Raw genomic sequence first — 21,751 nt, 5'->3', positions numbered from 1 at the left:
GGGGCTGTGTTTTACAGATTTTTTGTGAGATCTTTACAACCCGGTGCGCGCTTCATTGCGACGATTGTCGGCACTGCTGGCGGTGTCCTGTGTGCTGGAGCCCTTCGTTCCCAGGTGCCGCTTGAACTCCCATTGTTCCCTCCCCCCCTCCTCCTCGTGTTCTTGAGAAAAGCGTAACGACGTGTGTGAAAAAAAAATTGAAAAAAATTTACGTAAATTTGCGTCGAGTTACACGCACACGCACACACACACACACACAAAATCTATTTTCTTGCCGAAAAAAAAGACAATTGTGATTGTTCCTTCTTTTATCGATAATGGACGACGTTAAAAATTTTGTTTTTAAATCGCTCCGATCTGTTAAGTTTTTTTTGTGCTTTGCCGCGTTATTGTGTATCGATCTTCGCGCGATTCTCTCTCTCGCGTTCACGAGAGAGCAGATCATCGGCTCTCCCCTTTGACGCGTCTTCTTTTGAAAACGACGTACCTCTCGAAAGGCGAATTTTTAATTTTCTCACTTCTAGTCTATATTAGTTGGATTGTTGCGTCTCCTCCCTTTCCTTCCCTACCCGAGAGATCGAACGGGGTTCTCTCACAGCCCCCCTTTCCCGTCGACCGGTTCTCCGGGTCGCCTCATCATCGGGAATAATCAGCCAATCAAATTTTGTTAATTTTTCGATCTTTGTTTAAACCGGTGATTAAAAGTCCATTATATAAAATCATGGATTGTAGCAAATTGATTAAAAGATAAAACGAGACACGCGGCACAGTCGTAAGTATTGTAATTATTATTTGAAAAATTATACGACGAAGAAATGTTTACAAAGTATGTGTGTATAAAAAAAAAATTGACTAAACAGTATTACGGGGACGTCCGTCGCGTATTTTTCTTTTTTTTTTTTTTTTACACCATCTCCCGAATGTTTTCCGCGCGAATGTTGTGCGACGTCTCTTTTTTTACGAAGCAAAGAGACGAGCGAAAGCGTCGGACTCTGCCAGTGTTTTCCTTCCCTTCAGCGCATCTTCGATTCAAATTTTTCACAAAAAAAAAAAAACGAGATCTTTTTCGGATTCGCGTTGCTGACAGCCGAGGAAAATTCCTCCCCCCCTCCCCCCCACAGCGTCCCGCAGGAGTGACGGATCTATCGCGTGCCGATTATCCTCTTCAGTCAGTCCCTAGTTTCCTCCGACACACCCGTGATAACAGCGGTGAAATCTCTGTAAGATATTGTCTGTATCATAAAGTAACAATACATTACTCTCTCGGGAAGCCTAACGACGACTTCTTATCTTCTTATTTCTATCCTTACAAAAAAAAATTGCAATTTTTGACAAGTTTTGCTCGCAACAGTGTTGTGTCTGCGTGCGAGAAGTTACATTACCGACGGGAGGAACAGGAAGTTGGATATCCGCGGTTGTTCGCCGGGCAGGAGCAGCTCGAGATACTCGCGCGCTTCTCTCGGAGTCAACGGATCGCCTGGAATGCGCGTCGAGAAAGTGAATGAAAACCAATTGTTTCGCGGAAGAGACGAAGGAAGATTCGTCGGACGAGCTCACTGTTTTCTAACGGAATCCCCGATATCACATCGCCGAGTAAAACTCGCACGAAACGCTCTCGCGTCAACGTGGGAACCTCCGCGTCGAAGGCGTCCTCCTCGACGAAGGTGCGGAAAGCTTCTCTTATCCGACGCGCGCCGATCCCGAACGCAGGTCTGTGATTCGCGTAAAGTCGCACGAAGTCCTCGAAAGTTATCTCTTCGACGAGCTCGCCGGTTTTGACGTAGCGTTTGTAGCACACTTCCGTCAGCATGTTTTCTATCTTTGAAATAAATTTTTACGTTTGTTTTAGCGGATCCTCCGATAACGAAAGAAACGGAAAGAAGATAAGAAACGGAAAGAGCGTCTTTTTGTGAGTCTGAAGAGAGTCGGAATTTGACGACGCAAAGAAGAAAGAAAAGACGCGATGAAGAAAGTGCCGAGAGAGAGAGAGAGAAAAAGAGAGAGAGAGAAATTACTTCCTCGTTGGTCGGGAAGTATCCGACGGCTCGCATCAGATTCGGAATCTGCTCGACGACCACGGTGTCGGACACGACTCTGGGAAAAATCGAGCACTCGCCCTGATCCAGTATCTTCGCGTAATCGAACATGTCCTTCATCTCGCTCATCAGACGTGTTCCTTTTCTCCCGCCCTCGATGAGACGGTAAAACGGCGCGAGTCTCTCCCCGCCGAATTGCGCCATCGCGTCAACGGATCTGAGAACGGGGAGAAATTGTTGTTTGTCATTTAACCGTCCGTGATTAAGAGACTCCGTCACTGCGGCTATGTTTGAACGATGATGTAAGAAGCGAGGTATTGTGCACGCGCGTGACACATCTCATCGCGAAGTTTAACGAACTCTCTTCTCGTACGTGCGCTACGTACTCGCCTTGCGCACGAGATCGGTCTTTGCGTAAGGCGAAAAAGCGTGAAGAATTTTTTATTTCTCAAACAATCTCTCTCTCAACCTAACCAACCTGAAATTGATTTTCCACATTAACACACAGGGATCGTCGCGGCCTGTGGTAAATAACATCTGGCGACTGATGGAAATGCCTGTAATCTGCAAGCAGAAAACCGGATTTATATACACACACGCGCGTTTGTGATGCGGTACGCGAAATGCGCGCGCTAACTTTTTGCGAATGGCCCGTTACACCGACGATCTTGTAAGGATTGCCGTCGAGAGGCAGTAACTGAAGACCGATCTCTCGCTCGGTCGCGAACACCATGTAACTCCTCCCGTTCTCAGGACGATTCGTCAGGATCTGTTGAGATTTCAGCCCGAATTACTTAATCTCCCCTTCCCTTCCCCCGCTATTTATTAATTACGAAAGTAACGAAAAATGTTTCCGCGCCAATCGCGCGTCTCTTTGTGAGAAAATATTAAAACGGGAGATATTTTTTCAATGTCATTGTAAAAAAAAGAAAAGGAATTTATTTTTAAAAAATTATATGCGAGAAGTATAGATTTATTTAAAATATTTAAATAATATTTAACTTTATGTAAATTTAAATAAACGTAGCAAGTATAATTTTTTATATATTTAAGTTTGTTTTTTTTTGTATAATTCAAAGGAATTTAAAATTGTGAGCCTAAGATACTTGAGAGTTACTTGAAATTGTTGCACCGGTTCTCCGTAAGTCGGTCCCAAGTAAGTGCCGCGTATCGCTTTGGTGGGACTGTCGCAGAAGATCTTGTATTTGTACTGTAATTGCAAATAAATAAAAATTATTTGTTATTACTTTTTTTTTTTCACACAGGCGGAAGCGAGGGATGAAGCGCCCACCTCGGAATTTGCAATCACGAGAAATCTCTCGGTGTCCGAGAGACGATACCACGCCAGACACAGAGGAACGGCGCTCTGCTCGATTCGACGGATACGCAGGATCTGAAGTCCCGGCACCGGATACGGTCCGCTGTGTTTAATCGCGAATTATAATATATATAACGCGTATCTTCGATTCTCACAAGCAACGCGGAATACACTCGAGCGACCTGTGCCGAAGATCGTATTCGATGAGCTCTCGATCTTCCCCCAACGAGAAGAGCTGCGGCACGTCGGAGTCGGGCGGAGCCGGGCCGAAGATTACGTCTCTAACGGGTAGACGATGCGAGCGATACTTTCCGATTAAGTTCCACACGTTCGTTCTCGAAGGGTCGTCGTTTCTCCGAAACACCGCCACTGTCAGCTCGTCGTCCTGGAAAATGAAACCCTTCCAGCGTGATGGTGGATCTCGAATTCGACGTCACGTGTGCGCGCGAACATGTTCGCAAAATCTACGAAATCGTATTTTCGTTTTACCGCGTAAGCCATCCACTCGGAACAACGTCCGAAGGCGATTTTGCTGATGGCCGCGGACGAGTGTTTGTACGGAATCTCGTCCAACGGATCCAACGTGATGTGATGCAGAATCCACATCGCTCCGTTTTCCAGACCGCACACCACCAGATCGCCTGAGATAAATTCAGGCTCTTTATTTCGCCGCCGGTTTGTTTCTTTTTCTTCCAGAAAATACACGAGACTCATCAACCAAAGTGTAGGTATACATTTCGGCGAGAATTTCAGCGCCGTGACGGCCCTCGAGGACTCGCGATGCCGCGGACAAGTGACGTAGACGATGTTCTCGTCGCTCGTCTGTTTCTCGAGAATCGGCAGGAAGTCCGGAAGAGGCGGCGTGCTCTTGGACGTTATCAGAGTGCGCGTCTCCCAATTGTAGAAGCGCACGATACCTCGCGCGTCTCCCACAATCAAATAATTGCTGTCGTTTTCAAAAACTTATAGTAATAATAGCGACAAGAATATTATTATTATTATTGTTATTGTTATCAGGTATATTATATTATTAAAATATTATTGCACGAGTAATTTCTCTGTTAACGAGATATGAAAAATTTTTTTTTTCGATTTTCTACCTTTCCGGATAAGCGTCTACGCTGGTCACGATTGCGACCGGATGAGGAAACACTAGGTGAAACCTCTTCTCCGGCATTTGTATCAGAGCTGTCACACCCGTGGAGGAACCTACAAGCAAAATCGGAAGAAATCGCAGTCGATTTGACACTCGTGGTATCACGTATGAAAATTTAACAAATTGTATAATAATTATTACAAAAGTTAATTAATTTGCGTGTAAGAACTCTTACATGCGAGAAAATGTTGAAAATTAAACGAAGGCCAGCGCGTGACATTTGTCGCGTCGAGTTTGTCCGAGACCGTCGACGCTCGTGTTTCGCGAAGTTGATGGTCTGAGTCGAAAGAAAAAAAACAAAATGACATCAGCTCGTCGCGATTTATTTTGCATAATGGAATTAAATTTTTTTCCGCGCTCATATCGACGTCTTCTCTTGAAAATTGAGAATTTATAACTTGACAAAAAAAAAAAAACAAAACTTGTTTGAGAAGCAAGAATTTTACGCTCGGGTTCGTCGGCCTTAAAAATCGGAGCCTTTAAATCGGATCGGAGATTGTGACTTATCCATCGAACGGAGTCGAGATTGCGATTTTCGCACCAGTACAAAAGTTTGAACTGATAATTGTAGAAAGTAACTTGACCGTTCGAGCTTCCCGTTACGAGTTTGCTGCGAAATTAACGCGATTAAATTATATATATATATATTTTTTTTTTGACTTGAGAAAAGAAATACACAAGATTGTTATTATTGTTAAATCAAACCCTCCGTTATCGACGATAACGTTGATACTGCTTTTCTGTAAACTAATGGTCTGTATGTGTTTTCTCCTTTGACAGTTCGGATCGTCGACCGTGGTCTTCCCTGGAGAAACGGTTTCCCATATCAGAACGTATCCTGGGATATAAATTGCGATTGTTTGTGTTAGAAACAAGTATCTCTGTCAAACTATTTGATGAATTGTCAATAAAACCGAGATTGATACCGTTCGTCGTTCCTGTCGCCACTTGTTGCGTCTTCGACACGTAGCAAGATCCATTGAAGATCCCTAAGTTTTGCCTAAATTTCCTCCTGACTTCGGGACAATCGCAGTTCAAAGTTGGACCGTTCTGAGATTTTACGTGAAATTCGAAAGAAATACAACAATATATAATATTGTTGTATTTCAATAAAAAAAAATTGCACACAGTCGATGCGTCTTCTCCAAAACTCGAATTTTGGAAATGAAGAAACAGCGAGACGAAAAAAAAAAAAAAGATTCAAGAAGTTACAACACCGACCCGTGTTAAAAACACGACGTTGCGATCGGTCGTCAACGCAAATTGCTCCGTGCGCTCGTCGTCGAAAGCTATTTCCTTGACACGCTCGGACGAGGTGTCGATTAACGAAACCGATGCTGAAAATTGCGCGCAAATTGTTGCACAATATGCAAGGAGGCGTGATCGAAATAACGCGGTAATGAAATGAAAGAACTCATGCGGCGAGATCAAACCATCTGGCTCGTTCTTTTCGCGAGTCCGCAGCAGCCAGAAATGCACGTTCTGACATTTTTCGTTGCCGACGGTAACTACGTGTTTGGCGTCCGGACTGATACGGGCAGCCGTCAATCCCTGGTTTCCGTGCGGATTGAATAACGTGCGAACGGGGATTCTGTGGGAACAACCGCGTTAAATATTTTAAGACTAAATCTCTGAAGAGAATAACATCTACCCTTTTTCCGTGTCCCAGACCATCACCGCGGAGTCCTCCGTCCCGAAATCCGCCGTCATCAGCCACATGCCGTCGCGCGTAGTCGACAGCGTCTCCACGGCGTTTCGCTGAGGTGGACGAGAAGACGAGATTCAGACACTTTCTCTCGCAAAAACGGCGAAAGTCGTTGACGTAAGATCGAAATTTTTGATACCAACGTGGCCCGCAAGCGGCAACGTCTTCCGGGACGCGTAGTTGTACATGAACGCCACGTGCGAGCAAGCGTACGCTATAATCGTGCGCTTCGTCGTGGTCAAGTTTATCACCGGCACGCTCGGATTTATTCCGAAGGACCACTGTAGCTTCTGAAGAAACACGCGATCGCTTAGCAAAGCTAAGCCAATGCTGTGTTACAATCTCGCGGTTTACTCACGAACGGACAGAGATCGGGATCCGCGAGCATCCGCTGCGTCTTCGTCGCATCTTCGTCTTCGGCGTCGCTCTCGACGTCTGTTCGAGGTTCGCCAGACATCGCCGGCGAAGCCATTTTATGACAAATGCGATCGGGATTAAAAAAAAAATGAAGTCCGTTTTCTTTTCTTGCCAATCGTACAACATTTTATTGGTTTATTTGTATCTGCTCACGATTTATTTTTATTTTTTTATTTTTTTGGAGCAGACGATGCATATGTATAAAGCGAGCAATGTTCTTGGAAAAATAACATACGTATAAAAAATCACTGTGTCAGCGCAACGTTGTGTATATAGTAAAGTATTATCTTTTTTGTTTTCCTCTTACTCTCTTTTTTCTAAAGATTATCTCAAAGTGATCTTAGAGATCCTAAATCCTAATGTAATTTTATTTTACGCAAAAAATACTGCGGTATTCCGGTGCTCTCCGGTGTGTGAAAAGTTGTTGTTTTCTTTTCTTGATATACAAGAGTACACAGGCCGCATTAATATCCTAATAAATAATCGGTTTTAATAATAACCGCGGTGCGAAAAATGCAACTGAGCGAAAGACCACAGGCAAGGACGCGATCTAACTGCAGCAGCTCTGCGGCTTCGGGTCCAGACCCGAGCGTTTGGTGATGTTTATGCGCGTGAACTCCTCCGCCACCGTCGGATGAATTCCGACGGTGCTCTTCAGTTGCGGTACCGTCAAGTTGCATCTGAAAAAAAAACAAAAAAAACAATGAAATATAAATATTCAAGACAAGGTCTAGTTGTGTCAGTGAAGAAAATCGTTGCGGGATCGAGTGACTCACTTGATAGCAGCCGCGAATCCTTGGATCACTTCGCCCGCATTGGGCCCGACGAAGTGCATTCCGAGCACCTTCTCGTCGCCGTTTCGGAGCCCGACGACTTTCACGTAACACTGATCGACGTTCTTCTGGGGTACGAAGAATTCCGTCGGTTTGTAATAAGCGTGATAAATCTCGATCTCGTCCTCACCGTATTGCTCGATCGCCGCTTCCTCGCTCAGTCCGACGCATCCGTACTCCAAGGGACTGAACACCGTTGTCGCGACGTTCACGTAATCCATCTTCACGGTCGAGTCGCCGAACAGTCTTCTCGCTAGTAGTTTACCCGCGTGTATAGCAACAGGCGTTAGTTCCGGTTTTTTGTGAAGCACATCGCCGACCGCGTAAATGTTTGGAACGTTTGACTGTTCATTGACCGCATCAATCTTGCCGGTTTCCGGGACGAGTTTCAAACCGGCGTTTTCCGGTTTCAACTCCTGCGTGAGCGCCCGTCGACCGATGGCGAACAGAATGGTGTCGTACACGTCTTGATGAACTTGGCCATCCTGAAAACAAAAAAGCACAGATCGTGTGTCACACAGTACTGTAATATAAAGAAACGTATGTTTGTCTCAAGTTTGATAAATTTGAACATACCTTGTCGACCCAATCAACGAGAAGACGGCCGTCGTCTTGCTTCGCAACCTTCTTGGGCTTCGCCTGATAGATGAAGTGCACGCCACGTTGCTCCATCTCCTTGGCGACGAGTTCTGCCATTTGCCGATCAAATCCGCGCAACACGATCGATCGAACCATAATTGTGGCGTCGTAACCCAAGCCATTCAGAAAGCCGGCGCACTCCAGACCGATGTCTATATTGTTATTAAAGAAAACATATCTTGTCTAGACACTCAAGTGTCCTCATAAAAAACTACAGAAAGGCGCGAGACACTTATATAAGTGAATATTTAGAAAAAAAAAACAATTTTCAGAAAGGATACATCCGGCACCGACAACAAGAGTCTTTCCCGGAGCGCGTTCCAAACTGAAGATATCATCGCTACTTATGCCGTACTCCAAAGCACCCGGAATGTCTGGATATCTGGGTCTACCGCCCACTGCGATCAATATATTCTTAGCTGTCAAAATTTTTTCCTCTCCTTTCTTGGTAACTCCAACTACCGTGTGCGGATCCTTGAAGTGTCCCTGAGCATTGAAGTACTCGACATTTCTGTGTAAAATTTTTTATGTAAATAAAAAGAATTTGACAAAATTACAGACTTAGAAATTTAGACGCAGCTACTAAAGTACCAACTTTGTTCTGAGTTCCACTCGAGTGACCCAGTTAACGGACTTGATGTGATTTTGCACAGCAGTTCTCAAGGCTTCCCAATCAATTTTTATGGTCTTGGGGTCGGGTAACTGCCAACCAAACGTTGACGCTTCCTGTAAACAAGATACACAACTCACAGTTATCAAAAAACACCATCAAACTGTTTTTGTATCAGTCACGATAATTTGAAACTGTTGCGTACATGAATAGCTTCACCGAGCAACGCCGCCTGATGCATCAATTTTTTTGGTATGCATCCCACATTGACACAGGTGCCACCTAAACCCCAAGTGGTACCCAGAGGTGAAGGAGTCACATAATCCAGAACCGCTACTTTTGCTCCTAATCCCACTGCTTCTTTAGCTGCTGCTAGACCTCCGGATCCTCCGCCAATCACCAACAGGTCGTACGTGTAGTTTGGTTCCGCTGAAAAAAAAAAAAAGAAAAATTTCAACAAAGTCGATAAATGAACGATCACTACGTGCACAGTGTGCATCTCACTGTCAAAAATAAAAAATTCATCTCTCCCGTAAACGTAGCACATTTATCTAAAAGATATAAAAAAAACGAATTTTCGTTATGGTTCTCGGACAAACGTCGGTTTTTTAAACGCCACGCGGAAACGTTCGAAATTCGCGCGCGCGAAATTCGATGACGCGATTTTACGCAACTATCGAAAACAATTTTGCGTCGATCGGCGTGCTCGTCGATAAAAAAAACACTCACTCGAGAGATTGCACATGCAGTTCATGGCGTTTCTGCGATAATCGGGACCGTCGCATCTGGCGAGCAACAAACGCTGATACGGTAACCTGAACACTTTGGCTTGCGCGCCGCGAAATGACACGAGCCGCGTGAACACCGCCAATGTCGCCATGATAATCGGCGACATGCAACTCACGATTGCCGGAGCGCGGCGTGACGTCACCGACGACGATACATCGACACGAGCCGCGCCGACGGGAATGACACGCCGCGCGCCTCTTCCTCATCGTGGTGGCAGCGGTGGTGGTAGTTCCAACGTGTCCGAGGAGAACGACGACGGTAACGATGAAATCGATTCTAATAACTGGCTGCAATCGCGGCCTTGGTCTGGGCCTGGTGAAACACCTGATCGAACTAGCGAAACCGCCGGAGTTTATCTTCGCGACTTGCCGAGACACGAGCAAAGCGACGGTAAGGTGATCGGTAAGATCCGAGCGATCGCCGATCGATTTTTGTAATTCTTAGGTTATTAACGCGCGTTACGCAATTTCGAGATACTTACAAATCGGCGCCATGGCGAATCTCTTATTTCCTCTTGGCGATTTAAAACAACGAATCTTGCAATCTATGTCGATAAGTGATAGGACAATGTCAAAGCTCGCACGTTACTTCCACACCGAACTCGCACCGAGCGACGACGAGATCAAACTGAGCTCAGAAACAACCGAACCGCAACAGCAACTTCGCCTGGAGGCGAACCTATTTCTCGTTTTTACCATAAGCTCCCGTCACGGCGTCACCGCCATCTATTATACGCTCATCGTACACCTCCTTCTCCTCGTCCGATCCCTCTCCTTAATTTTTCACGTGAGTCAGCGATAGCCGATTGCATTCGATACCGATTATCCATCCGGTTGTTGCGTAAGCTCCGGGACCGGTTTTTCGTCCTAATTCTCGCCGCATCGCCGTCTCGGCACCGCGTCGAGAATCACGTTTTTTTCTTTATTTATTTTTTTTTTTTTTTCAATAAGAAAAAAATAATATAATAGGGAAAAATTCCTTTGCAGGAATTGCGCGCGCTCGCCGACAAATCGCCGAATGTGCACATCATCGAGATAGGTGAGTTTTAATTTTACGCTCTTGCATCTGTTTCTTTTGTATTGCGCGATCAATTTTTATACGATAATAAAAACATTCTCTTTCCAGACCCGTCGCGAAATTAAAAGTCAAGCTTTATCGAAGATGTGAGCGTGATTGTGTAACAGATTATCTCTACTGATTAAACGAAGAATTACGAGATTCTTCTGATAGAACAATGCAAAAATCCAGAAGCGTCGAGAATTTGATGCGTCATCTCTCTCGGACAAAATCCAGAACAAATTTTACATATTTTACTTCGCACACATCCGTTGTTTTATCTTCTTTTTTTTTTTGTATAAAATAATTGCGTTAGGAGATGAGAGACCGTGCAACTGATCGGACATTTATTAAAGAAATAATCGCAACAAAGTTTTATTTTTAAAGTTGGAATCTAATGACATCTGAAAAACATGTAAAAAAAAAAACAAATTGAAAAACTGAGAATTGTTATGATTCTTAGTATTTAAATAATCATTTCTCTTCATCGAACGTCCGGTCACTGGAACCAGTCACCTTGCAAAGCGCGACAAGTTCTAAACAAAAGCGTGGTTTTATACGGTACACGCACACACACACACACACATAAAAGAGACTTACTCGATGTGGAGGGAACGTCGTTAGGTTCTCGATGATTGTCCACTTTATTCCGCTCGTTGTTCTCCGGTCTAGTTACCACCTCCGCCGATTTGTTCTCCGTTTTATTCTCTACTTCTTTATTTGCCGCGTTGCTTCGCGCGTTACGCTCGGAGGTCTCATGGTCACTCGAGTCGGAATCCACGGTTTGCGGTTTCTCGCGGCAAATCAAACACCAAGCTCTCGCCTTGCGTGCTTTCATATCTGCGGACGCGTACGTACTAATCGCGCCTGGGTTTAGAAGAAGAAAACCGTAATCCGGAAAATGAAACGGTCAAACGTCACGCATAAAAAAAAAACCATTTTACATATACGTGAGGTGGGAGGATGTATCTTTTTTAACGCAATAGAAAAAGAAAACCGCGCTCTCTCTCTTTTGTCTCAGGGTTTGTTATGCTGATCGATACAACACGTGTTATCTGATAAACACTTGCGCTTAGAGAATTCTACGCTCGAGAAATGCCAGAGACATCAATCTATTCTTCGCGATAAAACCCAGTCTTTTATCGCGGCTTGTTAAAATTTACGATAATTATTCGGTCGAGTTATTCGCGAAAAATTAAACGTCTACGACACGTACTGTTAGGTACTGTTAGTGTTATTTATTTCTTCGAAACGAATGTTTGACGGAAGACACCTTTAAACTTAGGTGACTGCGTTTTGCATTGATTAGCATGCTTGAAATCGCACTTATCGCTCTGTCGCGCTTGCTAATGCGCAATTTTCTTTTCTACATGAGGGAAATCCTCACATGGACGCTCTCGGAATTGGAAGAAGGGTGGTGCCGGATTGTTCCCGGCTGAAAAACCCCCATGGTGACTTTCCTCGGGTCTACGAGAGGCTCCCGAGTAAAGTTGCAAACAAATCGTTGACGAATACCTACGCGAATGAATTATATTTTAAACTTGCGAGCACAAAAAACCTTGGCATCGATCGCTCGAACATAAAACAACGTCTTTACACACTTTCTTCTCTTCCAGATTTGACGGACACGGCTAACTATACGAAGGTCGTGAACGCGGTCGCTGAAAGGGTAAAGGGCACGGGTCTCAATGTTCTTTTCAACAACGCCGGTATCTCCAGCAAATTCACGCGTCTCGGCCTCGTGAAGCAGGAACAGATCACGGACGCTCTTCTGATAAACACTGTGGCGCCTATTCTGCTCACGAAGGTGCGTGTGCGTGCGTGTGTCATTACGTTGATTTCGTCGTCATAATGCGAAACAAGAATAATGTGTGAAGATTGCATTAAGGATCTTGATAAATTGATTCAAGGCTTTCCTGCCGCTGCTGAAAGCAGCCGCAAAAAACGCCGCGGACAAAACGGGACTGAGCGTGAGGAGAGCGGCCGTCGTCAATATGACCTCTATCCTGGCCAGTATAGCTCAGAACAACGACGGCGGGTTTTATCCTTACAGATGCAGCAAGGTACAAACTATAGCGATATCATTAGCGCGCGTGCTTCTCATTTGACTGAGCCAAACAAATCGCATTCAAACAAATCTGGTGAAAAAACTGAAATATGACGTCCTTATCTTCGGTATTGCGTTTATCGAAATTCGTTACATTGAAATTACGCAATCGGCACGTGTATTGTCTGTAATAATTGTCTGACGCTTTTTATCTAATCTTCTTCTTTGACGAAACAGACGGCGCTCAACGCGGCGACCAAGTCGATGAGCGTCGATCTGAAACCGGACGGGATTCTGGCGGTGTGCCTGCACCCCGGATGGGTGCGAACCGATTTGGGCGGTAGTAACGCACCGATGGACGTCGACAGCAGCGTCAGTCAGATTCTGAACACCATGAACTCGCTCACGGAGAAGCACACCGGCTGTTTCGTACAGTACGACGGCAAAACACTGCCCTGGTGATGGTCAAAACACAAATTTACTCAGAAAAAAAGAATACGTTCGTGTACATAATGTTTTCCTAAGTAATGAGATTTTAATAGTCTAAATTAACATTTCAAATACACATTACATATACATGTCATCCATTTGTTTTTGTTTGTTTTTTTTTTTTTTTTTGTATAAAATAAGAAAAACACATAGTGTACAGTTCTGTATATAAATATATATACGTCAATATACAATTTGTAAAAAAAAAAGAATTACATAGAAATACTTTCTGAAAATATTTTTATATAAAATCAAATACTTTCCCATCGATTATTCACAAATTTGTTCCAAATATGATACTCCCAAGTATCTACACGCAAAAAGTTTTACAAAAAACTTTTCTTTTTTTCTTTCTCTTTTACATATAAAAAACCAAACGAAACCGCATTTGTTTTTTTCCCCTATAAAACGATGTGTGTAATAGTCATTAAGTAGGTCATTCAATTTGTTTTTTATTCGCACGAGTCCAAGCTTATTTTGTACATGTCACGGTGCTATAAACGTAACGCAAAGGAATGCCAGTTTGCTTAAATATATATATATATATATATTATCGATACACAAAGTCAATAAACGAAAAAAAAAAAAAAAATGATACTAGAGATATTTACAACGATTTGTAACCGAAACAACGTGATCATATGTTCAGAGATAAAATACAATGCGAATGAACTTTTTTCCTCCCAGTGGTTTACGCAGCAAAACTAATCGCAAACAATCGCGTATTCGAGTATTTCGCAAGAAAAAACTTGGCGAAACCAAAACAAAACAAAAAAAAAAAAAGAAAAAATTTTCTAAGCAAAAGTAATACTGCAATGTCGCCGCATGAATATGTAATCCGCTCTGTTTCAAGTCTTTTTCTTTTTTTTTTTTGGTGTTTCACAAACTTTTAATCCTGAATTTTCGAACAATTACAATATATAAAAATTGGGGGATTCAACAGACAGATCGAGTCGTGTTGTTTTTGTTTTGTTCTACATCCAATCAGCGGATCGATGATTCGCTAGCTTCTCTAAATTCAGCGTGGGAGAATTTGTAATAAATCCATATGTGTAAAAAAATAAACTCCATTACACGTAATCGAAAACGTTCCGTAGAATTGATACTATATTCGCAGTTGTGTGTATGTAATTATATTATATATATATATAGATATATATATATATATTATATCTAGATCTCACTATAAATTTGGATGAGACAGAAAAAGGAAACAAGAGTGTGTGTGTACTTCGCCCCGGCTCATCCACAGAGAGGTATGGCGATTCGAAAAAATTAATGAAGAATTAAGTGCGAATTCACAAGAGACGTAGCGATTCCTAGATATCCTCATACGGATGGTGGTGTTTTTTTTTGTCAGTGCCAGTTGTTCGGAGTCGAAAACATTAGTCAGTCTTTAATCTCTTAGGTGCGGGCTCGCTGTTTTGCGAATTTGAGTCCTCCGAAAAACCCAAGTGTGCCGAGAAATCTGTCAGTCCCTGGGAATCACTGACGGTGGAGAAACCTGAAATATCAGAAACAATTCTTTTTTTCTTCGATATTGACAAAATACAAAAAAAAAAAAACAAAAAAAAATATACAACGAACGATTTCATCAATCAATATCGTGTCAAACTCACATGTGTTGGAGTCTTCTGTCAGTCCGAAATTTGAATTTGAAGAATCTATCGCTGATTTTCTCGGCAAACCATTTTCTTTGTCATTTAACACCGTCTTTCCCTTCTTCTTCTACAAAGTGATAGACAACAGATTTGTTTTTTTAACTCTTTCTTTAATCTTAGAGAGAGAGAGAGCACAGAAACTATTTTCTAATACAATAATATACCTGGTCCAGCGTTGAGATTGGAACCCACTTGTATATTTTCATTGTCGTTTCTCCTATAGTAACCCATTTTTTCTCCCTGCGGTACAACAGTATGCGCATTAGAAATTCTGTTTTTCAAAACCGGAATTGAGAGATCGGACAAGTTCTCACTGAAATGTTTATTGCAACGTTTCTTACAATTTTGCGGTTTAAACAATCGAGAACAACTTTTGAACAAAAAGTTTAATCGACTTGTTCTACAACATCTCTCATTTAAGATTCAATGGGCGTTCTTCTCGTGACAAACAGAGACAGAAAAACGATCAGCCCGCACACTTCCTCGTCCGATCCGATTGTTTTCCGAGAGAACCGGCACAAAATTCTCATTTATACAATTCTCAGCACGAGTTCTGTCAAACGCCGCGCGACGAGAGAAATCTCTCCGGCGAGCACTTACCAATGGCGAACCTTGTCAACCACTTGCATCACCCGTTTAATGTCATCCTTGGCACGACTACGAGTCTCTGCACGCACTGAACGCGACATCATATTATTGTTCTCGCGCGATTAAATCGCCGTTAATTGATTATCGCACCAATCACCGCACCAAAAACACCGGGACATCCGTGAAGGGGCAAGTGACGAAGAGAGAAAGAGAGAGAGAGAAAGAAAGAGGAGGTTAGATTGGGATTAGGTTAGGGGGGCCGTGAACGCGGCTAAGTTGAGGTTAGGTGTTGTGCCACCCTATTTTTTTTCCGCCAGTCAAGTTGGCAACGCTCCAATTTCCTCTCTCCTCTCCCCCGTGATTTGCGACATTTGAAAAATTTTCGCGGAAAACAACGATACAACGCGGCGAACACGAACGTCGATGAAACAATCGTCGCGCGCACGTAGCGGCTACTACGTTGAAAAACAAGAGACAATAACAAGTTTTGTCAACAAAGAGACTTGAACAAGTTTTTGTTGAAAAAACGTTTCTCCGAGCAAGCCGTCGAGGGAAACGATTGTATAACATGCGATGATGCATTGTAATCTGCGATTATAACCTAACCTAACCTGTCTCCCGATGCGTGTTTCACGCGACTTTCTCGCTCGTCACGTGTGCGCGACAAGAATAGCGTTGTTTTAACGAGGATTTTTAATTACATACGCGAACACAACCGAAGACTGAAATTTTCACAAACATGAGCGAGGAGAAAGAAGAGAAAAAAACGGAGCAAACGCGACACCCGGACGACTGGATGGTATTTTGTTTATTTAACGTTTTTCTGTGTACGTAACGTTATCGCATATATACCGTGTGTGTTGCAACTTTTGTTCAATTGTTTCCTTAGATAAGACCGTGTCTGGTGTACAAGGACGAGTACGACGATTGCACCAGCTTGAGGGCTCGTTTCAATCAGTACTTCATCTTCGGCGAAACGTTGGATTGCAACCAGTGGAACACGGATTATCGCAATTGTTATCAGTGGCAAAAGTACAAATCGGACGAGGCATACGTGAGTATATACATTGAATTGACTAAACGACGCGTCGAGATGATAAAACGCATGAAAATTCACACGCAGGACCAGCTGATCGAGAGCGAGAAGAAGCGTAGGTTGCAGCGACTACGCGCCCACTACGCGAACAACGTCTGGGAAAAGAGAGAAAAACCTCCGGACAACTGGAACAGTCCGCTGCCCGAGTGGATGCAAAAGGATTTCGAGAATTCGTATCTCCACATACGAAGTCAGCAAATGAAGGGCAAAATGGAAGACGGTGTGGTTTCCGCTCTTGATTCGAAATGTACTATATTATAACAACCGTAGATAAGATTGGAGCGATTAGGTACATAACGTGTAAATACATGTTTATATTTATTATATCCCGTACAATATGTGTATCTGTTAACGTTAAGTTTTTGCAACACGCTGTGATATTTATCGAATAACTTTCGTTCACGAGGTAGCTTGTCCCAATGATCAGACACGTATCGCGTATCAAAAAGAAATAATTACAACAAATTGTTTGTATAAAGTTAGAAATCAATGTTTAAAACCATCTTAAGAAAACAATCAAAACATTGTTGCGTTCGATATTTACATTTCTAAGAATTTGTTTTTATTAAGTTCTTAAATAAATGTCCAGTCAATGGGACAGTTACCTTATCAAGGTTACCTTACCTTACCAAGAAAAAAATCCCAAGCAAAAATCTTAGCTCGAAGTCGAAATACGTCAGGTTATAAAAATTCGTCTCATCGTGTGCCAGAAGCATTTTCAGACGAGTTTTTTTCAATTATTTTTGTTTTTAAACGCAATTTTATTTTCCGTGAAAAACATTGCGATTTGCCGCCCATTTGAAGCTTGCGCGCGCACGTTGCTAGTCGCGCACGCGCGCAATATATTCAACCGTTTGAAACCGTTTGATGGACGCGCGTCGGCTCTTATCGGCACTCCTCCTCGCGCGAAATCTCGTCGATTGCGTATATTCGTTACCGATCTCCGTGACGAGTTTCTTGATTTTCTTCCAGACGCGCCAAGTCGATTCGCGCCAAGTGTGTCGCTCCACGCAACGAAAACAAGGATTCGCGCATTAGACGTCGCAAGTGGAACAAGTCGGTTCTTTTGAACGTCGCGCGTCTGTGCGCGCTCGCTTCCCCCTCTCCGTCGATTTTTCTGTTGTGTTGTGTGTCGGACTACTACTCCTACCTACCTACCGCGCGTAGATACGCACGCACTATACAACGCAACGCGGAGAGAGACCGCGAGCGAAGCGTAACTCCGTGAGAGAGAGAAGTTCCTCGTGTGCGTCGTGCGATCAACAACAAGTCGTCGTCATATACGAGTGCACGCGAGAAGAGGCCGCTGCTTGAATGAATGACGTAACCTGTAAACGAAATATCGCGCGTGCATCTCCAATCGCGTTGCCGCATCTACGTTCGAAGGAGAACAACGACGGCGGATCCGTCGTCGTCGGTCGGGATATTCGACGACACGGCAGCGGTATTATCGACTCGCGCCCGCCGCACACACGTAAGCGTCGTCGGAGCGGAACGCGTAGCAGCAGCACCAACAGCAGCGGATAGCGCGGCGTCGACGCGCTGCGCGTCACCTGCACGTGTGCACGTTTCCTCCTCGCCAGAGCCGCGGAAACCACGACAATGGCCATGGACTGCGTGGACGGCAATTATCTCGGCGAGTATTCGCGATTCTTCGCCGACTTCGTCGCCCGGGTTAATCCGGACGATCAGCTGCCGGTGAAGGTGAGCGCGTACGACATCGAGGAGACCGAGCTGGTCGGTGAGATCATCCGCCTGACGCTGCAGTACCTCAATCAGACGTAAGCGAGTATTGTTTGTTTGGATTAATCATCGCACGAGTGGGATGAGCGCTTGAATGTGTATGTTTGTATGTTTGTGTGTGTGTGTGTGTGGGTGTGTTAGCGCGTTTGACATTCCGCCGAAATTGCCGTGACATCGCGTTTTATCGAGCGCGCGAGCATCACCGGGAACGGTTATTCGAATTATTTGTTTTGACGCATACGATTTCTTAAAACTGAGATTGCAAAAACAATCAGCAAACAGAAACGCAAAGTGCTTTCTATTTTTTTTTTTAACTCGAGTTGTATCTGTCGACAGATATCGCTTGTCGGAAAATCACTCGACAAATAAAACTAGATAAAAAAAAAAAACCAACAACATGTTAACAGATGATTGTTGATAATCTATGTTTACTCGGCGGTTTGATTTGCGGGAAGTCGAGAAGTAAAATCCGTGTCGTGATTTTATTTTGTTCGGAAACGAAATTGGCGTGAACCGCGGAACGAGATTCTATTTTCTGAACGCCGAGAAAAAGCGCAAAAGTTGCGAAATATTTTGTTTCGTCGAGAAACTCGATATATATGTTCTGCCTACGTGTGTGTACAACATACGTGCGACGTCCAACACACAAGAAAGTGTAGCGTGTTGCGAACTCTTCGAAAACTGCAATAAAACCGCATTGTTCTCCGCCGAGAAACATCGTTGCGCAGTGCGAAAAAGTCAGCACGCATAAAAGTTACGCATTGTTGAACGGTGCATCACGCGAGAAGAAAACTTGGGGCGCGCGCGTAATGGAACGACGACGACGACGTGTAAGTTGCGCAAAAGGTACTCGCCCCGGCGCAATTTGTCCTTTCGAACATAATTCTGCGAAGGCGCGCGAAAGCGGTCGAATCGCGTCGCGCAGATCCAAATCCAACTTCCGCGCGCTTTATCTGCGAAACCGTCGTCGGGAGACAATCGTCGTCGTTGCATTTACTCGGAACGGAAAGGACAAACGATGAACGATAAGCGATAAACGAGAGAGATAACTCGTCGCGAACAAAAATAGGACGGGCTTTTCCTCAAACGCGTTTCAAACGCGTGAATTCCGGCGCTTCGTAGTTTTATTATTATTTTTCTCGGTATTTTTCTCTCTCCGTTTTTTGTTCGTCTCCTTTCATTCTGTCGCATTATTCACTTTTCGAGTTTACGAGTTTTGAATGTAAACAAAAATTACCGATTTAAAAAACACGGTAATTTTGCGAAAAGATTGTTATTTACGTTTGAATCTAAAATTTGTTGGAAAAGTTTGTTTGTTTTTTTTTTATCTTCAATTATTTGGAATCTCGCAAATTTTGTTTAAAACTGCTTTTTTACTCTTGTTGCAAAAAAAATAACAAGAGGACGCGCTCGCAAAGTTCATTCAAACAATGTGCAAACGACACCGTACAAACATTTCTGAGAAGTAAGAAAAGACGATATGTACTGACGCGAGAGAAACGCGGTTTGGTTTCAGATACTGTCCGCCAAGTTTGCAGTCCTACATTGTGCATCTCGTGATACAAGCGATCAAAACGACATGCAAGAAACAACCGGAAATCTGCGGGTTGAGGCAGCAAGAAAAAAGTAAGTTTTGCAGACTTGCACAAAATTTAAACAGCGGCAAAAGCAATTACACAAATTATCTTAACTTTTTAAATATTCTTTTCATATTAAACAAAATTAGAAATGTCAACGTTTCGAAGAGATTTATATCGAAATAAATTTTGTACCGTCAATCGCGAAGCGGTAGTTCGTGTGACCGAGTTATTTAATTCGATGATGATACGTCGCAGTTACAAATGTTCTCGATCGATCAATTTGTTTCGCAGCGTACGCGCCCTTGAAGCTCATGCAAGCCGTCACGAACGAAGTGAACGAGATCTGCAGGCGATATTTAGATAACAGCAGGTTGGCGCTGCTTCCGCCGCCTTCACCGTTGACCCCGCAAGTCGCGGTCGGTGCCATCAGAAACCTAAGGAGAAAAATGGAAGATCGTCACGTGGTCATACACGATCTGCACACCGTTTTCAACATTCAGGTAACGTTTTCAAACGCGTTTCATTTGAAGGCGCGACGCGAATAGATACGCTTTCCGTTTAGTTCCGGTGAAAGTTCATTAACTATTCGATGTTCCGATGATAACGGAATAACATTGCTGCAGGACGATACTGTCGCGAATTACTACGCCGTGTTCGACGGCCACGGCGGACAGGACGCAGCGGCGTACTGCGCGACGCATTTACATCAGTATCTGGTCGAGAGCGTTCATTATCCCACGGATCCGAAACAAGCGTTACGCGACGCTTTCCTGACCACCGATGCGCAATTTATCGAGAAATCGAATATCAAGGTAAGGTCATTTGTATTTCTTTTTGCGCGACTTGTTCATAGTTTGCCGATTCAAATTTTACTGACGCGACACTTAATCTTCACTTTGTTATTTTCTTGCTGCAGAAATTGAACGGCGGAACCACCGCGGTGTGCGCGCTGGTGATAAATAAAAAACTGTACATAGCTTGGGTGGGCGATTCCATGGCGTCGCTGGTCTCGAGAGGCGAGGTGATGAACCTGGTGAATCCGCACCGACCCACGCGAGAAGTGAGTAAACTGAATTTTTTCTTTTTTTTCAATAAAATACAATAAAACGCAAGATGTAATCCATTGAAGAGAAAACTCCTCAGATTTTCTGCAGAATCTTGTTTCTGATCACGTGATCGTACAGAATCACGTGTTCGTAAAACGGACAGTGTACTCGCAGACGCGTAGTCTGCACGCCAGGTGACGCGACAGCCGGATCGACCGTGATCACCTGTCGGTCGTGAATATTTTTGAACAACAAACCGCACTTGGGATTCACAATCGGCACGTAATTGCGCGTCTCGTTCAGATACGTCCGTCCGATTTTCCAATTGTAGTACGCGAGATCTGTCTTGAGCGGCGATAATTTTCTCTCGCCCCGAAAATACGGCAGCCAGTTCTCCGATTTGAGCCGGTCGGCGAAATCGATGTAGGCCGATTCCTCGAATTGCAATCGCGTCGTAAGACGGTGAACGAATATGACGGTCGACAGAATTCCCAATCGATTGGATCGCTCGCGCAGCGCGAGCTCCCGCATCAATTTGCTGTCGGGCGTTTCGTGTTCCGACGCGAGTTCGTACGGTCGGTGAACGGGCAACACCAGATCCCTCACGATTCGCAAGCGACGATAGAAGCTCTTCTCGCTCAGAGTCTCGCCGGTGCAGCGATAACCGAGCTCGGCCAATTGACGCGCGGTTTTGCCGCTTCTGAGAAAGCAGATGTCTAAGGGAGTCACCAGGGAATCCAAGTATTCCTCGTAGTTTTGAAATTGCAGCAATCTCTTGTCGCTGTCGGTCTGCGTTCCGATTACAGTCATGGTCGGGAGAGAAAAGAGAGAAGAGAGATTCGATCTTTGAACTAATAATTTTAATATGACTGACGTTCTCCCGCAAACAATCGAGTCGCGCAAATCCTAAAGTCTCGATATATCGACACTCTTTGACGCATG

The 21,751-nt window shown here is 43.9% G+C and overlaps 6 protein-coding genes across 15 annotated transcripts in view; 3 read left to right on the top strand and 3 right to left on the bottom strand.

Annotated features, from left to right (window-relative positions):
- Window positions 1-6: 6 nt before the first annotated feature.
- Window positions 7-6,244, bottom strand: LOC109853895 (WD repeat-containing protein 66-like). 4 transcript variants are annotated; one of them, XM_020426473.1, is made up of 18 exons: window positions 6,162-6,244; window positions 5,732-6,101; window positions 5,437-5,560; window positions 5,216-5,348; window positions 4,957-5,120; window positions 4,686-4,787; window positions 4,455-4,563; window positions 4,089-4,300; window positions 3,844-3,995; window positions 3,537-3,739; window positions 3,328-3,457; window positions 3,154-3,246; window positions 2,674-2,805; window positions 2,515-2,600; window positions 2,016-2,253; window positions 1,558-1,819; window positions 1,383-1,477; window positions 7-1,232 (listed from the first exon to the last, which is right to left on the bottom strand). In XM_020426473.1, exons 1-18 carry the CDS (start codon window positions 6,227-6,229, stop codon window positions 1,170-1,172), a joined length of 2,736 nt encoding a protein of 911 aa, XP_020282062.1. In that variant the 5' UTR covers window positions 6,230-6,244; the 3' UTR covers window positions 7-1,169. The 4 variants fall into 4 exon arrangements, with proteins under 4 accessions (XP_020282062.1, XP_020282070.1, XP_020282046.1 ...); XM_020426481.1 differs by having other exon boundaries at window positions 3,844-4,300; window positions 5,732-5,847; window positions 5,944-6,101; XM_020426457.1 differs by having other exon boundaries at window positions 3,844-4,300.
- A 747-nt stretch (window positions 6,245-6,991) lies between these two features.
- On the bottom strand, window positions 6,992-11,409 carry LOC109853783 (thioredoxin reductase 1, mitochondrial). Of its 3 annotated transcripts, none has more exons than XM_020426200.1 (7): window positions 11,160-11,409; window positions 8,920-9,143; window positions 8,700-8,830; window positions 8,386-8,615; window positions 8,042-8,256; window positions 7,409-7,950; window positions 6,992-7,312 (listed from the first exon to the last, which is right to left on the bottom strand). In XM_020426200.1, exons 1-7 carry the CDS (start codon window positions 11,395-11,397, stop codon window positions 7,183-7,185), a joined length of 1,710 nt encoding a protein of 569 aa, XP_020281789.1. In that variant the 5' UTR covers window positions 11,398-11,409; the 3' UTR covers window positions 6,992-7,182. The 3 variants fall into 3 exon arrangements, with proteins under 3 accessions (XP_020281789.1, XP_020281809.1, XP_020281799.1); XM_020426220.1 differs by lacking the exon at window positions 11,160-11,409 and adding an exon at window positions 9,985-10,173; XM_020426210.1 differs by lacking the exon at window positions 11,160-11,409 and adding an exon at window positions 9,444-9,630.
- LOC109853792 (C-factor) lies at window positions 9,578-13,224 on the top strand. Of its 5 annotated transcripts, none has more exons than XM_020426233.1 (6): window positions 9,578-9,893; window positions 10,490-10,541; window positions 10,629-10,666; window positions 12,176-12,366; window positions 12,470-12,622; window positions 12,844-13,224. In XM_020426233.1, exons 1-6 carry the CDS (start codon window positions 9,593-9,595, stop codon window positions 13,066-13,068), a joined length of 960 nt encoding a protein of 319 aa, XP_020281822.1. In that variant the 5' UTR covers window positions 9,578-9,592; the 3' UTR covers window positions 13,069-13,224. The 5 variants fall into 5 exon arrangements, with proteins under 5 accessions (XP_020281822.1, XP_020281841.1, XP_020281831.1 ...); XM_020426252.1 differs by having other exon boundaries at window positions 12,448-12,622; window positions 12,844-13,033; XM_020426258.1 differs by lacking the exon at window positions 10,629-10,666 and having other exon boundaries at window positions 9,681-9,893.
- A 58-nt stretch (window positions 13,225-13,282) lies between these two features.
- LOC109854325 (B-cell CLL/lymphoma 7 protein family member A) lies at window positions 13,283-15,568 on the bottom strand. Its single transcript, XM_020427296.1, has 4 exons — window positions 15,357-15,568; window positions 14,921-14,996; window positions 14,715-14,823; window positions 13,283-14,599 (listed from the first exon to the last, which is right to left on the bottom strand). The coding sequence occupies exons 1-4, from the start codon at window positions 15,446-15,448 to the stop codon at window positions 14,481-14,483; spliced, it is 396 nt and encodes a 131-aa protein (XP_020282885.1). The 5' UTR covers window positions 15,449-15,568; the 3' UTR covers window positions 13,283-14,480.
- A 146-nt stretch (window positions 15,569-15,714) lies between these two features.
- LOC109854322 (UPF0545 protein C22orf39 homolog) lies at window positions 15,715-16,953 on the top strand. Its single transcript, XM_020427283.1, has 3 exons — window positions 15,715-16,143; window positions 16,234-16,398; window positions 16,468-16,953. The coding sequence occupies exons 1-3, from the start codon at window positions 16,084-16,086 to the stop codon at window positions 16,699-16,701; spliced, it is 459 nt and encodes a 152-aa protein (XP_020282872.1). The 5' UTR covers window positions 15,715-16,083; the 3' UTR covers window positions 16,702-16,953.
- Window positions 16,954-18,016: 1,063 nt separating this feature from the next.
- LOC109853937 overlaps window positions 18,017-21,751 on the top strand; it is a 38,625-nt gene continuing 34,890 nt past the window's right edge. The window contains exons 1-5 of the mRNA XM_020426534.1: window positions 18,017-18,221; window positions 19,700-19,809; window positions 20,055-20,263; window positions 20,387-20,575; window positions 20,680-20,823. Coding sequence (XP_020282123.1) covers window positions 18,043-18,221; window positions 19,700-19,809; window positions 20,055-20,263; window positions 20,387-20,575; window positions 20,680-20,823 — 831 coding nt within the window. The 5' untranslated portion in view covers window positions 18,017-18,042. The remainder of the gene's footprint in view (window positions 18,222-19,699; window positions 19,810-20,054; window positions 20,264-20,386; window positions 20,576-20,679; window positions 20,824-21,751) is intronic.

Source organism: Pseudomyrmex gracilis, unplaced genomic scaffold (genome assembly GCF_002006095.1).
Source record: "Pseudomyrmex gracilis isolate BER0280 unplaced genomic scaffold, ASM200609v1 scaffold_2, whole genome shotgun sequence".
Lineage (NCBI taxonomy): Eukaryota > Metazoa > Arthropoda > Insecta > Hymenoptera > Formicidae > Pseudomyrmex > Pseudomyrmex gracilis.
Note: the sequence above shows the minus strand (reverse complement) of the source record. Positions and strands in the feature narration are given on the sequence as shown.

What these genes read in the sequence shown, in the direction of transcription:
- LOC109854325 (XM_020427296.1), bottom strand. Translation starts at nt 15,448, where the DNA reads ATGATGTCGCGTTCAGTGCGTGCAGAGACTCGTAGTCGTGCCAAGGAT. An exon ending in CAATCTCAACGCTGGACCAG is followed by an intron (nt 14,824 to 14,920) that starts GTATATTATTGT and finishes ATCACTTTGTAG; the next exon opens with AAGAAGAAGGGAAAGACGGT. An exon ending in GACAGAAGACTCCAACACAT is followed by an intron (nt 14,600 to 14,714) that starts GTGAGTTTGACA and finishes CTGATATTTCAG; the next exon opens with GTTTCTCCACCGTCAGTGAT.
- LOC109853895 (XM_020426457.1), bottom strand. Translation starts at nt 6,229, where the DNA reads ATGTGGCTGATGACGGCGGATTTCGGGACGGAGGACTCCGCGGTGATG. An exon ending in GTAGACGCTTATCCGGAAAG is followed by an intron (nt 4,301 to 4,454) that starts GTAGAAAATCGA and finishes TGAAAACGACAG; the next exon opens with CAATTATTTGATTGTGGGAG. An exon ending in ATGTGGAAAATCAATTTCAG is followed by an intron (nt 2,254 to 2,514) that starts GTTGGTTAGGTT and finishes CCCCGTTCTCAG; the next exon opens with ATCCGTTGACGCGATGGCGC.
- LOC109853783 (XM_020426200.1), bottom strand. Translation starts at nt 11,397, where the DNA reads ATGAAAGCACGCAAGGCGAGAGCTTGGTGTTTGATTTGCCGCGAGAAA. An exon ending in CGAGTGGAACTCAGAACAAA is followed by an intron (nt 8,616 to 8,699) that starts GTTGGTACTTTA and finishes AATTTTACACAG; the next exon opens with AAATGTCGAGTACTTCAATG. An exon ending in TCTTGTTGTCGGTGCCGGAT is followed by an intron (nt 8,257 to 8,385) that starts GTATCCTTTCTG and finishes ATAACAATATAG; the next exon opens with ACATCGGTCTGGAGTGCGCC.
- LOC109853792 (XM_020426233.1), top strand. Translation starts at nt 9,593, where the DNA reads ATGATAATCGGCGACATGCAACTCACGATTGCCGGAGCGCGGCGTGAC. An exon ending in CGCCTATTCTGCTCACGAAG is followed by an intron (nt 12,367 to 12,469) that starts GTGCGTGTGCGT and finishes AATTGATTCAAG; the next exon opens with GCTTTCCTGCCGCTGCTGAA. An exon ending in ATCCTTACAGATGCAGCAAG is followed by an intron (nt 12,623 to 12,843) that starts GTACAAACTATA and finishes TTGACGAAACAG; the next exon opens with ACGGCGCTCAACGCGGCGAC.
- LOC109854322 (XM_020427283.1), top strand. Translation starts at nt 16,084, where the DNA reads ATGAGCGAGGAGAAAGAAGAGAAAAAAACGGAGCAAACGCGACACCCG. An exon ending in GACACCCGGACGACTGGATG is followed by an intron (nt 16,144 to 16,233) that starts GTATTTTGTTTA and finishes TTGTTTCCTTAG; the next exon opens with ATAAGACCGTGTCTGGTGTA. An exon ending in ACAAATCGGACGAGGCATAC is followed by an intron (nt 16,399 to 16,467) that starts GTGAGTATATAC and finishes ATTCACACGCAG; the next exon opens with GACCAGCTGATCGAGAGCGA.